Source organism: Oreochromis niloticus, linkage group LG3 (genome assembly GCF_001858045.2).
Source record: "Oreochromis niloticus isolate F11D_XX linkage group LG3, O_niloticus_UMD_NMBU, whole genome shotgun sequence".
NCBI lineage: Eukaryota > Metazoa > Chordata > Actinopteri > Cichliformes > Cichlidae > Oreochromis > Oreochromis niloticus.
Window position 1 is genome coordinate 36979650 of NC_031967.2, and position 15096 is coordinate 36994745.

At 38.6% G+C, this 15096-nt stretch overlaps 1 protein-coding gene across 4 annotated transcripts in view; it reads left to right on the forward strand.

Moving 5' to 3' along the window:
* Positions 1-15096, forward strand: part of LOC100710086 (uncharacterized) — a 42461-nt gene that overhangs the window by 13505 nt on the left and 13860 nt on the right. For 3 of the 4 annotated variants that reach the window (XM_005459536.3, XM_005459537.3, XM_005459538.3), the window contains 20 exons: positions 3527-3625; positions 3787-3848; positions 3938-6003; positions 6383-6577; positions 6677-6711; positions 7082-7213; positions 7391-7519; positions 8137-8175; positions 8287-8412; positions 8519-8645; positions 10050-10220; positions 10317-10348; positions 10862-11026; positions 11159-11293; positions 13046-13084; positions 13178-13318; positions 13611-13699; positions 13814-13837; positions 14223-14751; positions 14895-14957. In XM_005459536.3, the coding sequence (XP_005459593.1) occupies positions 3527-3625; positions 3787-3848; positions 3938-6003; positions 6383-6577; positions 6677-6711; positions 7082-7213; positions 7391-7519; positions 8137-8175; positions 8287-8412; positions 8519-8645; positions 10050-10220; positions 10317-10348; positions 10862-11026; positions 11159-11293; positions 13046-13084; positions 13178-13318; positions 13611-13699; positions 13814-13837; positions 14223-14751; positions 14895-14957 (4398 nt within the window). The remainder of the gene's footprint in view (positions 1-3526; positions 3626-3786; positions 3849-3937; positions 6004-6382; positions 6578-6676; positions 6712-7081; positions 7214-7390; positions 7520-8136; positions 8176-8286; positions 8413-8518; positions 8646-10049; positions 10221-10316; positions 10349-10861; positions 11027-11158; positions 11294-13045; positions 13085-13177; positions 13319-13610; positions 13700-13813; positions 13838-14222; positions 14752-14894; positions 14958-15096) is intronic. The other variant, XM_013277473.3, reaches the window with a different exon arrangement.

The window sequence follows — 15096 nt, forward strand, 5'->3', positions numbered from 1 at the left end:
AAAAACACCAGCATAGGCTTATAAGGCCCTGAAGGTAAAAAACTACATTTTCCGCGAAGATGACGTCACTTCCGGTTTCGGGCAGGTAATGGCGGACATGCGATAGTTCGCGCTGACCTATATTCCAACGTAAGAAGTGCTATGAACAGCTGATCGGATCGGCGAAGCGTGTTTCTGGAATATTATGTTTTTGTTGCTGCAAGTGCTTTTTATGCATTTTTTGCAAAGCTATATGTGGAAGGAAACCGTGACTTAGGACAAGCTAATGGCATAAGATGTAAGTACAACTCCTCCGTTTTCATATGTAAAAAAAAAAAATTATTGCGCTAGCTTAAGTGGTTCCAGTTCTACAGGGATTTAAAAATATTTAGGCAAAACGGAGTGTGCCTGCTCAGACTGGTTTTAAAGGGTTAATTATATATTTTATGTAATAATTTATATAATTAGGTTAGAAACGAGAGGCGGGGTACACCATGGACATGTCGCCAGTCTGTCGCAGGGCCAACACAAAGAGACAGACAATCATTCGCACTCACATTCACTCCCGCATTCACACCTATGGGCAATTTAGATTTTCCAATTAACCTATCCCCACAAACTGCATGTCTTTGGACGGTGGGAGGAAGCCGGAGTACCCGGGGAGAAGCCAGGCAAACACGGGTAGAACATGCAAACTCCACACAGAAAGACCCCGGCCTGATGGTGGAATTGAACTCAGGACCTTCTTGCTGTGCGGCAACAGTGCTAACCACTGTTAAGAAAAATTGGAGAAAGGAGTATGGAGGGCTCTCAAGCAATAACAACTCTGGTCCACGAGGTATGATCAAAGCGAAGATTTATTGGTTACATGCATGGAGTCCAACACTGTGCAGATTCAGCATTGAACTGTCTTACAACCGTCAGAACAAAGGTTTTATAGGGGTAAGATAGTACAGCCCCCTCCTCTCAGACACAATACAGCAGGGCCGTGCAGAGACGTTTACAGGGGCGGGTGCTCAAAGCTAAAAAGGGGCACATTGAACCAGGCTGAATAACAACAACACACACTCATCAAGAATCTAATATGGGATCGCATCATACTGTATCACTGTTGTGAGGCAAAGCAAACGTAGCCTATGTTTTACCTGATGGGTACAATGTTGCTGTTGAGGGGTTTCTGCTGCTCCTGCTGCTGATAGTGCTGGAGGGCAGGACTGTGTTGATCTGAGACTGTAGACATTAAAAAGTCCATAGGAGAGATGGTAGCTGACTAAACAAGTGTCATGAGATAATAACAAAATGCAAAGACTGGTGACAGCACTTGGAACCATAAGGCAACAAAAAACTGAGAAATAAACTAGGCTCTGCCTGTGAATCACTCTTTGCCTCTCTTCCTCCTTCCATCCCCTCATCTCATCTATCACTCTCCACTTGCTGTCCATCTGAGAACAAGGCACAACTTGCTATTGCAATAAACTATTATTTAATTATCCACACTTAACAACTCTTACACTTAATCTATAATAAAATGATGACAGAAAAATGTTATAGAAGCAAAACATTTCATTTGTGCTTATTATTATTTTTATACTGGAATACCTCTCCAACAACTGGTACATGTGTTAATGTTACCTGTGCTCTTTGTAATCCAGCTGCTGAGGGATCCACTGCCTTTAGTAACCTCACACAGCTCCTACTGTTTCCTCCTCATGTCCTTAGCAGCCATGTCTGGACAATGTTATATCATGAGTAATAATTTAAAAAATCCATATACATAAAACACACACATGCACGCACACACAGTGACATTTTAGACCTTCTTCAAAATACTGTATATACTGTGGGCACAAGTTTCCATCACGGTGCTGATCCAGAATCCTTCCCTTATTATTTATTACTAGAGCTACAATAATAAAGCAATGAGGGAAAAAAAGTAATAAATATGAAATAATGTATTTATGATGATTCAATTTGTTTCACTATCCACTCTGTGCAGGGAGAAAGCTTATTACATTTTTAAACTGTAGAGATACAATAATTTTGCTGCTGTAAAATCAGCATTTTGTCTTATTTAAAATATAAATCTAATATAATCTGTAATAAAAAGCCTTTATAATTATAGATTCAACTCAACAGCCTAAAGTGGTTCTTACTGGACCTGTAATAAAGACTAATATGATACCAATATATTTGAACATCTGAATGCAACATCACTATTAATAATTAATGGAATGGTAATACTGATTATAAAAATAGCAATAAAAATATCTTCCTCCTTACACCACCGTGCCACCATGCTGTCTCTTTGTGTTGGCCCTGCGACAGACTGGCGACCTGTCCAGGGTGTACCCCGCCTCTCGCCCTATGACAGCTGGGATAGGCTCCAGCGCCCCCCGCGACCCTGAAAAGGATAAGCGGAAGCGAATGGATGGATGGATGGATGGAGGTTAGAAACGATAGAAGACAAATGGCACGATAGACACTTTTCTATCGTCCACACGATATATATCGTCATATCGCCCAGCACTACTGTGCTCATATGGACCATTTAGGTGTGTGTTAACACAATGCCAAGGAGGAAAGACATCAGCAATGATCTTAGAGAGTCAATTATTATTGCCAGTCAATCTGTATTTTTAGGCGATTTATATCACTATTTGTAGTCCATCATTCTAAAGTTAGAAAGATTCTTCACAAGTGGAAAATATTCAAAGGCAATCTTCTCAGGAGTGGACATTCTAGTAAATTCACCCAAAAGTCAGACCATGCAATATAAAAAGTCCAGACCTCAACCTGACTGAAATGCTTTAATTGGGCCTTATGAAGGTGGTATATATGCCCTTGACCTCAATGAACTGAAGGGAAAAGGAAAGGAGAAAGGACGAGAAAAGGCCAAAATTCATCAATAATAAATGTGGTCTACTTAGTTTTTCACACACACTGCTTCACCATCCTGGCATAGTTTTTGTTCAAATAATTTTTTTGCGTTTTAAAAAAAAATGACAGTCATACACAATTTTTCTGAGATGTTCAAAACATTTTAGAGCCTTGCACGGGCTAGGACTTTTATGATGTCCTGATAAGTAAAACTCCAGAGTTGAAGTTGTTCTTTCTTTTTTACATGACTGGAAGTTTTACAATAACTTAACATAATTCTGAGTTACATGAATATGTATAGAAGTGACCTTGTTCTGTTTTTGTTTTTTGCTTTGATGTTTGGTTAGGGATTATCCAAGCAGCAAAACATGCTTTTCATCCCAAAAGATCTCTTTTATGAGCGATTTGTAACAGTTCAGTTAAAAAAAAAAAAATGCCATTACTTGATCTGAAATGCCTAATTACCTAATTAAAATTTAGTTTGCCATTATGTCTGCTTGTTTTTGAACCACTGTTTTGTGCTGCTCTTGGTAGTGAATGTGAATGTGGTCTGGCTAATTTGCCCCACATGGTAAATCTGACCTTTAGTGTGTGAATATAGTGGGGACATAGTCCTGATGGTTGAAATAATCACAATGATTTCACTTTGTGTGTTTATTTGCACATGTAGGCAAAAGTGAATTTCATGAAAGAAGAAGATGCTCAAAAACTGAAAAAGTTACAGAGCATCGACATAAAAGGAATACCAGTCACTGTTGTCAGAGAACAGGTATTGTACCTTTTCTGAGTTGTTTTTTAATTATGGTAAAACTGTCAAAACTTTGAATGTATTGCTGTAGCATCATTATACTGTATTTCTGTTATTAATTTTAATATGTAATTTAATATATTATACTTGTTCATGTTTATTCAAACTAAATCTGTTTACAGGATACTGTTACAAAGAAGCGTCTTCCAACCTTTACCAAAAAACAAGAGCAGCTTCCACAGAAGTAAGATATGCTTGACATTCAGACCTTCATCTCGATTGAGATTATCTTCGTTTCTGTCATTTGCACTTATTAAAATCTTTTCTTCACAGAAAAATCGTCAAGTCCACTAAATCCACTTCAACTAGAAATTCTTTTAAAAAGCCGTTGTCTTTGTCATCTGGAGAGAAAAAAAATACAACAGGCAAACTTGTTACTAAAGCAAAAGTCTTGGTTTCCAAAGCAAAAGGTGTCTCAACAAAACAGATATCCAAAACCTTAAAGCAAGGCAAAGTAGCTGCAAAAGGAGCTGTAAATGTTGTTGAAGAAAAGAAAGATGCTTCAAATCTTAAAGGTTGCAATAATTCCAAAAGTTCAGGAAAGCAGCAGGGCAATGCCGTCTCAAAACAAAGACCTACCCGCAAAGGATCTGAAAGCAATGCTAAAAACTCTGTAGTGGCACCTAAAGATACAGTCAAGGTGGACCAATTGTCAAAAAAGACCATGAATCCAATTAAAGGAACTGCAATTGTAACTCATGCAAAGGTCTTAGTTGCCCAAGCACAAACAGCCTCAACTATCGACAAACCTCAAAGTCAATTAGAACAATTGGCTGCAACAGTAACTTCAACAACATTAAATGTGGAAGAAATTACTGTAAAGGGCACTAATGTTCTATTTAAAACTTCAGAGGATAAGCCTGGTGTAGAGACTTTAAAGCCACCAGAAATGGAAATAAAGTTTCAGCAGCCAACAGTGGTGAGTGAGGAGACAACCGAGGTACTTGAAACAAGAAATGCAACAGCTTCTGGAACAAAGAACCAGGCTGATGACAAAGTTTATCAGAAGGAAAAAGAGGTCAAACACGCTGAACTATTGGAGTCTGTGTATACAAAAGTCGTAGAGCCCATTGAAGTTGAAAGTTTTTCCGGTAGCAAATGCTTGCGAGAACCAGAGTCCTCTGAAATAGGACAAATGCCACCACAGACTTCAGGGAGCTCAGCTCAAGCTGCTTTGGATACAAAGCAGACACCCGAAAGGATCGAAAAGGGTCAAGAGCAGCAAAAAGGCAAGGTGGACACAGTTCATGCCACAAATGTTCCATCCAAACCTAAAACTTCAGAAAATAAGCCTGATGAGACCTTCAAGACCCCCAAAAGTGATACAAATGTTCAAGAATCTGCAGTTATGCCGGAAGACAGAGTAAGAAATGTGTCTGCTTCTGAAATGAAGCAGCAGACAGAATTAGCCAAAGTTGAGACAAAAGAGGCCAGTCACACTGAACCACTCGAGTCTGGGAATAAAAAAGTGACAGAGCCCAAAGAAGTTGAACACTTTACTGACATAACAACTGAACTAACCAAATCGAATAAGGGTCAGACACCAACCAGCACAAGTGAGACTACACTAGTTGTATCTCCAACAAAACATCCGATTGATTCACCTCATAGAACACAGACTACAATAAAAAAACCAGAATCCTACGAGAATACAGAGGTTCAAGAATCTGGAATAGTGCCTGAAAAGACAACCAAGGTTCCTGAAACAAAAAAATTATCAGTTTCTGAAACACAGCAGCAGGCGAACTTGTTGAAAGTTGAGACAAAAGAGCCCAAACACAGTGGGGATTGCTTTGAGGATACAGAGGTTCAAGATTCTGGATCTGCCAAAAATGATGTGGACGAGGCAATGGAAGTCGAACATTTTGCTGAGAAAAAGGCCTTACTAGCCAAATCGAGTGAGGGTCAGACACCAGCCAGTACAACCGAGACCAAACCAATAATTGATGACCCTCAGAGACTGCAGACCAGAGCTGAGACAAAAGAGGCCAAACACAGTGAACCACTAGAATCCGGAAAAACAAAAGGGACAGAGTCCATGAAAGTTGAAAGCTCTACTGACACGACAAAGACTATTGTCAAAAACACAGAAACTTTGGAGAATCAAAAATCTGCAGCAGTGCTTGAAAACACAACCAAGGTTCTTGAAACAAGAAATGGATCAGCTTCTGAAACAAAGCACCCAGCAAAATCTACCAGTGTTGATGTAGATGCAAAAGATGCCAAACGTGCTGAATCACTGGAGATTGGAGTCCTGCAAATGTCAGGAAGTTCAACTGAAGCTGCTCTGGAGGCAAAGCAGATGGTTCAGAGTGTGAACACAGTCTCACAGCAAAAAGGTATGTTTGATACCATTAAGCTTGTGAAACTGAAACTCTATATTTGAGGAATAAGTAAGGTAACATTTAGACACCATTATTAGCATTATTAGTTGTGGGTTCAGTATTTCTGGAAGTAGGACATGGAATATGTAGGACAGTGTTGTTGGAGACACAAAATACAGGTTGTGTCTTTGTTACTGATAATGAAAAAACATACACTCATGTAGAAAAATAGTTTTTGCAGGACTCAATGCATTTCTATGAATACATTCCTACCGTGTTTACTGCCATTTCTTTAGTTTATATCTGCCTGTGGACATGTTCATGAGGTTTGCTTCTAAAATTCTTTTTCAAAATACTGCAATCTATCTAAATAAAACTCCTCCTCCTCTTTAAGATCTTGTGATTGATGTGACAAGTCAAAAGGATCCCCCGTCAAAAACTGTCAGTAATGTTTTGGCAGTGTCGACTGCAGTAGCTGCATCTTCCAAAACTGAGCCAACAGCTGCAACAGCAGGCAAGCAAAGGCAAAGTTTTAGCAACCTGACTTTTGGGGAGAAGATAGAAAAGCTCATGGATAGAAATCGCCTGAGTAAGTAATGACAGAAGCCTGTATGAAGGTCCTTATTTGGTTTTTTTGGATCAGAACTCCTATTTATCAAACTGTTTTTCTGTTCACTCTACATCGCAGATTGTTTCAAAAATAATAAAACATTGCTGTCAAAGGTAAGTTGTTTTTTTTTTTTCTTAAAGGTATGACAAACCCGTCTCTCATTTTTAGGTGTAGCCGAAAGAACAATAAAAATCTAGTAAAATATCCTTTATAAACGTTTAGCAAAGGCAATAGTGTTATCTGTAGGTCTTAATAAATTACAAATGTTTTTCCACTGTTGTAAAGATAATTTGGAATTTTAGTCAACAAATGCATTACAAACAAAGAAATAAAGTGGTGCATTTGCCATTTCATGTTTCTTTTTACAAGATAGTCATCATACTTTTGACTCCTGTGTTGCATTCTGCTTAATAGTTTGGCTAAGTTCACTTTCCTGAATCATTACTTCTGATTTCTCCTTTTCCCCTGCTGTTTAAAATGAAGGTGATGTTGATCACAAACCTGCCAGAATATCAAAATAGCTGCTACACAGAGGCGGACGTTGCCAATCAACTCACCCTATTTGGCTTTGGATATATGGAAGATGACATCTATGTTATTCCTCAAATGCGTATGGTAGGCACCAAGTTATCAATCTGCATTACTCAGTGATCCCACAGGTATATTTCTAGGTCTCTCTTTGGTGTCTTTATCTGAGGTCAGCCTACATTTTCTTGTGTGTATTTGTGTACTGTGTTGGTGTTTGTCACCATGTGAATGATTAGAATAATAACACGTGACTTTTCCTTCTAGGCTTTTGCCATCGCGCCAAGTGTGATGAAGGCAAAAAAGCTTTTTAAATCGTCGAAAGAGAAGAGTATTATTCTCAATGGGTCCACACTTTGTTTGGAGTTTTTAATCTACTCCTTTCCAATGAATCCGGTACGTACTAATACAAAAATACTGCATATTTATACTGTGGCATGTTTGGAAAAACTTGCTGTGCTTCTAGTGCACAATCTTGTTGATTCCTGTAGATTAGTAAATCTACAGGAATCAACAAGACGATGGTAATTCTAAAATATTGTTTAAAGTAGATTTTTTATTAATTGAATTTGACTATTTTTAGATTATTTAAATGTGATAGATGCAGCATGTAAATACCATACTAAAGTCTTAAAATTTTCTTTTTTAAAAATATTTTGTTACCTCAAACTTCAAAGCTTCTAGGTTCACATTAACAAAAAGCTTTTATCTGTCTTGATTTCCTTGCTACTAGTTTTTAACTTGAAAATATCAAACTGTTCTTTGAATCATTATGATTTATTGATGATGCAACTAGATAAATTAGCCTTTCACTGCCTTTTGCTGTGTTGCGCCACAAATGGACACAAATTGCTAAATTTGTGTCAAGGAAAAAAGAAAACTCTCCAAAATACCACCTTAAATACATTAAATGTTTGAAATGATACTACCCAAAATTAAATAAGAGAGTAAGAAGTGTCTTGCCGTAGAGCGTAGTACCTTTAACGATGTGTTCTCTTACATTCATGTTTCAGCTTGGATTTTATAGCACCCTGATGAATCTGGTGAATTATGTAAGTAACTTTTTTCCCCAAAATATAAATGTAAATATAACATATCAAATAAACAAACTAAAAGAAACTGTTTGTGTTTGTTTGAATGTTTGCTGGCTCTTCTTAAAACAGCAGACAACTGATGATGGATCAACGGTAATCTACATCAAGAATATCTCACCAAGTGAGGCCAATGATCTCAGGGAAGCTTTGGAAAAAATCGGTTCTGTCAAAAACTACCTGCCTCTCCTCAACAAGGTTAAAACACACACCTGTTCATACATTTGATTTAGGGGATTTAAACAAAAAAGACAGTGTTGTCTTATCTTCTCTTATCTTTCATATTTATGCATGTCTGTTCTAGGTGTTTATTGAATTTGAGTCCATTTACGATGCTGATCGACTCGGAGTTTGGTACAGCCTCCTGAAACAGGGCTTTGGCCATAATGTCTACAGGATTAAGATACCAAGAAATGAATCCACAGCACGGCGTAAGTCTGTGTTTTTGGATAAAATAAAGCAGATGAGATGTAGATGTATGGGAAGTTACATAATAGGTAGCTAACAAAATGCTGAAGGGTAACTGGTAGGTCTTATGCTGGGCATACACTGTGTGATTTTTGGTCCATTGTGAGCCGATTTTACCGTCGTGCGACCGTTTTGGGGATCGGCCCAAGTTTCGCCTTAATCGTGTGTCGTGCATCATGTAGTATACATGGGGTAACGAGAAGTGATTAACACCTCACGACCAGCTCCCGATCATCAATCATTTGGTCGTAAGAAAATCAAACCTGTTGAAATCCTGTCAGCCGTCGTGAGGGTGTCAAAGCAGCCTCTCACACTGCACACGCGCAAACACAGAAATGCATTGTGTGATCTGGACACAAGCAATGGAAGCACACCTTGTAGAACTTTGGCAAGCTCATCTGAGCCTTTTTGATGTGGCCTCACAAAATTATTACGATCACACCAACCGTGAAAAGAGTTGGATGGACATTGCTGCTCAATCACAGCTACCTGATCAATGTTTTTCATTAGCAATTTAGCAAAGTTGATGGTGGTGGTGTGTGTGTCTGTGTGAGTGAAAGACAGAGAGGGAGAGCGAGAGACAGATTTTGTGTTGTAAGCTTCATGTTATGGACGCACAGTGTGAGCACTCAGCTCACATCAGAGCATCGGGCCGCATCGTGACCTACGAACTTCTAACCCCTGCGAGTCAATCGTACAGTTTGAGAAGGAGCTGAATAACATGACTGAAAAAATCACACAGTGTATGCCCAGCTGTAGGCATTGCAGTAACCAGTGCACTCATGTGTCTCCATTGGGCTGATTTCTCAGACCCAAGCTCTTCTTTGGGATACATATATAATCTCCCCTTGCTTTTTTTGGATTGGCAGGAGCTGAAGTACATAAACTACACTTCAGCTTTGAACAGGAAGTTATTACTTCATAGCATTGTTGCTACTTTTTCCTCGTATGGGGGCAATTAGTTTATTGTGTTATGCTATTAAATAAAGTGTAAAATGATATTGAGGAAAACGAAGTTTGAGGTGCAGAAAAGGCAAAATGTAACGTGAGGATGCAGGCTCTCAAGAGGTTGATGGCCATGTTAACAAGAAGAAAGGTTAAATTCTCTCAGAGGATAAAAATTTGTCTGCAATTGTTTATATTCTTACTTGTTTTTTAGGTTGTGTGCCATACATGCATACAACAGAATTCACCTGGACTTAAAAGTCTGCTACACTGACAAAAACAAACTGCCTCAGCAGCTAGTCATTGTTTTTGATATGTTAAAGATCATAAAATAATTGGAATGATATGATGGTAAATATAAAATATCAAAATCAAAGCATTTAATAAATTAAAATAAAGGTCTCTGTTTTTTGTTTGTGCAGCACCCAGACTGGCAGCGAAAGCTTTGCCGGACAGCAAGGTTGTCGCTGAAGGGGCGACAATCCCAACAGCAAATTTTGGTGTTCCTCAGGGAAGCACTTCACCATTTTGGGTTACAATGAAAACATATCCCTTTTTGTTCCCTACTGCATCTCCTTGGTTTGTCATCCCAGGTGAGAAAAACAACTTGAACTAGAACTAAACTCCAGATTCAAAATGTAGGAAATAAGTGGCTCTTACAAGTGACTGTGTTTATTTTTGACTCGTAGATTTTCTGACAGTCCAGCTGACAAAAAAACAGGTAAGCACAATTTTTTTAAATTCTCCAAACTGATCAAATAACAAGAAAACTGTAATTTTAATTACTTGTGATAAGATATTGTTTACCAACTAGATATAACATTTGGCTAAGAAAGTGATTGGAAAATTGTTTGCATAACCAGCCTTGGAAGTTTGGAGAAACTGGCTGAATCTGAATGCAAATGCTTCTCTTTGAACCAACTTTTGACATTTTTCTGCTTAATTGCTAAAGAAATAATGTTGTCATGCTTTTGAGTCAATCGTCCAATCACCCCTGATCTCCAGTTCTAAACTCCATGCTCCTCATTTTGATATGAATATATATGAAATATACATTTTTATCCCATGGTCATTACATGTTCTGAAAATCTGTGCTTAACTATGTAAAATGTCATTACCTGTTTTCAATATCAAATAGCATAAAATAGTTAATGACTTTATCAAAGGAAGCACAATGTGGAGGTGTTGCCTCTGCTGTTTTTTCCCCTCTTTGAATTAACTTTGTGTCCTGTAGAAAAACCATCCTCCAGGCTCTGTTTTCCCCCACATTATGCTGACCGGTTTGCCAGAAGGGAACTACAGACACGAGGATGTCGCCAAGCTGGTGTGGCACCATTTCCCCGTTCATAATCTTCATACTCTGTACTACAAGATCATCGTTTTATCACTGCAGAGGAGGGTGAGGAGTAGATGCTGAAGACTGACACAAGCACAAACATTTTAATATTCCTGTTTTGTTTTTTTTTAATCAATCAAAGCTTTATTGAAAACTTTTATTTTTATCTGAGGCTTTTTCTATCCTGACCTACAGGCCTTCGTGTACTTCAGTGACTGGAATGCCTGTACCAATTTTGTTCAACTGCACAGGAAAAACCCTATTTCTGTCGGAGGTCGGATACTCAATGTCCACTTCGTGTTACAGGACATGCATCCTGGATCCAGTGAGGTATGGAGATCTCCTTCCAAAACTTTGATGTGTTATTTGGGCCATTATTTTTCTGAACTATTATTTATTTGTACCAAAGATCAAATCATAATTAAACCACAAACTTACAGTCACACTAGGGAAGATGGTGGTTGGAGACTGGCACAACCAAAACCATTGTGACTTTGTGTAATGAACTTGCACTCTTGTTGCTTTTGATGTCTGTTCGTGATAATACACTGATTAACTGTTACATAGTACAAACATACAAATACAGTTGACAACCATCTCCAAAAGTTGGTTCTGTTCATCTGGACGTAGCGTTTTCAGTGCGAGAAACGTTTCGTCACTCATCCAAGTGACTTCTTCGGTCTCAGCTGACTGCAGGTTTCTTCAATCTTATAAACAGTACATTTGCATAATGACTGAAACCAGCACCACTGAACAATGGGCTGGGAGGTCAATTCCTTCATCAATATGCAAATTCTCATGACCATTGATCAACAACCACTGATCAAAGCCCACTGATCAAAGACCACTGATCAATTCACAGAGCTGGGGAATGGCTGCAATCACAGCATTGTAAGATGGCGAAAGATGTACCTTAGGCCCCCTCCTTGATTCAGAGATGGTCTTTCCCTTTTCACATAAATGGCCTCCTTGACTCTGCGCTCAAACCAGCGTTCCTCCCGGTCCAGGATGTGTACATCCTCATCATTGAAAGAGTGTCCACTGGCCTGTAGGTGTAAATAGACTGCACAGTCCTGGGCTGACGAGGTAGCTCTTCCGTGTTGTGCCATCCGCTTCGCAATCCTCTTGGCACTTAACAGCGTACACTGTGTTACTCTGTGTGTGTCGGGATACCCAATCCTTGGAGTAGACCAAGGATTAATTAGGTGTCATCAGGACGCTACAACACAGAGTGAACACCATCCCCACAGACAAAGCGGCCAGGGAAGCAGAAGAAAATCACAATAAGAAGGCCCTGAGTAAATGCGGTTATCCCAGCTGGGCTTTTGTCAAAGCTGGGAAGGCGCCTAAAGAAAGCTCCAGCCGATCCAGGAGAGAAGGACAACCGCTGACTAAGCAAAAACCCGTAGTGATCTGGTACGTGTCATGGAGTACCGGAACAGTTGAGACGCATTTTTTCCAAACACCGTGTCTCTGTGGCTTTCAAACCCCAAAACACACTGCGCCAAAAATTGCTCCACCCCACCCCAGTCTCCCAGTTGATGTCCGCACGTCTGAGTCCATTCAATTGTTTAAATCACGCCTAAAAACCCACTTGTTTAATTTGGCATTTGACGCAAATTAGTTTGACTTTCATCCGGTGCATTGCACTATGTAATTGTATTATTTGTACCTTGTTTTACTTGCTATGCTCTGCCCCGAATTTTACCCACATTGCGGTACTATTGTGAAGCACTTTGATGTTTGATGTTTGTCTTTTAAAATGTAATATAGAAATAAACTTTGATTTACCTTAAAATGTAATGTAATGTAATGTACCTTACAGCACCTTGAGGCAGCTGTTGTAATTTGGTGCTATATAAAAAAAAATAAAATTCAATTATACCTTTGGGATGGGGAGGTGTTTCACAATTTTGGGGGGGATCATTTTTCAAAATGGTAGATATAGTAACATAATTTATACATTTTCTAAAACTGTATTAAATGCTGTTTACTGCACATTAACACCCTGATTATGAGTTGGATAATTGAATTTACAGAATAGCAATGTGCGTGACAATATCGTTTAAAATCTTTTTGTAGGAGGTCGTATACAGAAATCTGATGAAATGGAGCAATATTGTAAGTAAACTATCACTTATTTAGATCTGTAGTCATCCAAAACAAGTCTTTCAATTTCCTGTTCCTTAACAGCAGCTTTTCATTGTTTTTCAGCATGTTCCAGATTCAGAGTCTCTGGAGGAGCGGCTGCTCTGTGTGGAGATCTCTGAGACATCTGTGGACCTCATCATGATGGTCATGCAAGTGGTGGCATCCAGTGGTTCTTTTGTCAGATTCTTGCCACTTGCTAACAGGGTACGACATACGCCTACATTTTTCCCACCCGTGTTTTCAGTTGCATGACTGCATTAACAGTTTTACTTATTTCAGTCAGGATTGCTATAGCAAAAATTTCGCATTTATGTTCTCATCTATGTATGTGTTCCATTTTCAGTCATGTTGTAGTTAATACTGCAGCTTTGCTTGGGTAAACTAAAGTGTGAACGAGTAAAAAAACCCCAATAAGAATTGTTAGATTTCTATTATCACTTTTTAAGAAACCTTTTCCTTGTCTTTTTGCTTTTCTTATGACTGTTTCTATTCTCAGATTTACATTGAGATGGCACAATCTAGTCGTGTAACACAGGTGTTGGAGAAGATTGCCTCAAATGAACATTTATCTACGAATGTAATTTGGTATGACTTTCACTAAAATAGGGGAAGAGATGAATAAATTATTAGAATAAATTACGTATTTATTTGTTATGGAAATAGACCCTTTGACCCTCTCCTTTTTTATCCCCTATACAGGAATAAAGTTCGACGTATTGAAACGTGAGTATTTCTCTTTCTAATAAGTCAGTTCCTGAATCTGGGTGCAGCTTCTCCTGTAGAAGTTAAAGCAGTTCTAATACTAAACATTTTGGGTTTGGGGATTCTTGGTTGGACGGAAAGATAATAATCTCATATGGTGAAGTATGATTTCCTGTTTCCTGTTTTTTTTTCTGTAATTTTTGTAATGAACTGGCTCTAAAAGATATGGAGAAATAAAAGAGGCGGTTTATGTAAATCTTTCTTAAGCTAATGACTGCTGAACAAGAAATTGGAAATGATATTTGTTTCTTTCTCTGTTTTGTAACATGTTACGTGTAACCATTTTTGTGAAAACAAACTTGTTTTTTCTGGGCAACTAACAAAGATTTTCTGCTTTTGATTTTAGTTTGAAGAGCCTAAAACAGCGTCTCCAAGACTCCAGTGAGATTAAAGTAAATCTTGAACTGGACACCACAGATGTTAAGTTCCCAACTGTGATAAGTGGAGCACAGCCTTCTCTTTCTGATAAAGGGCCGCAAACTCTTCAGCAAACCAGTACCTCTGGTTCTGCTCAACCAGCAGTATCAGTTAGTTCCAATATTTCTAAGTCTCTCACAACAGGACAAAGTGCAACAAGTGACCAAGGAATGGAAGAAACCAGTGATAAACCAGGAACTGAGATCACTATAACATCCACCATTGCTCTTCAGGCTAGTCAGGATGTAGAGAAGGCAGAATGGGGGGTAGGGGAAGAAGGGTCACCAGTAACTTCAGTCACCTCTGCTGATGGAAGAACTGTTTCAGCTGCTTCTACCCTTGCTCCTCCAGTCACAAGTCTGACAAAGTCTAAGGAAACGATCAAAGAACTTCCTTATGTTAATGCTGACAAGCCCAGACTGATTCAAGGAACCAAGACACAGAGTGTGGATAAAATGGTAATACCTGGCTTGGAATATGTGGCCAAATGTGTATTTCCAAAGTGCCAATATTTTTCTAAATATGACCTGTCATATTTTTGTGAGGTTAATGCATTTCCAATTTGTTCAAGTAAATTGGTAAGCATTTTTTTTCTTTTTAGAGCCCCAGCAAGAGAGAAGCAACCTCTAGAAGCGACATGGATAAAGAGAAAATGGAAGAAAAGGTGAGTTCCTTACTTCTAGCTTCAAATTTGGTCTGCATACATGCATAAACATACAGTATATAGAATCAAACCCACTATACTTGATGATAATATATCTTAGAGTTTATTAGTGACAGTCCTCTGTGGTCCCTTTTATTAG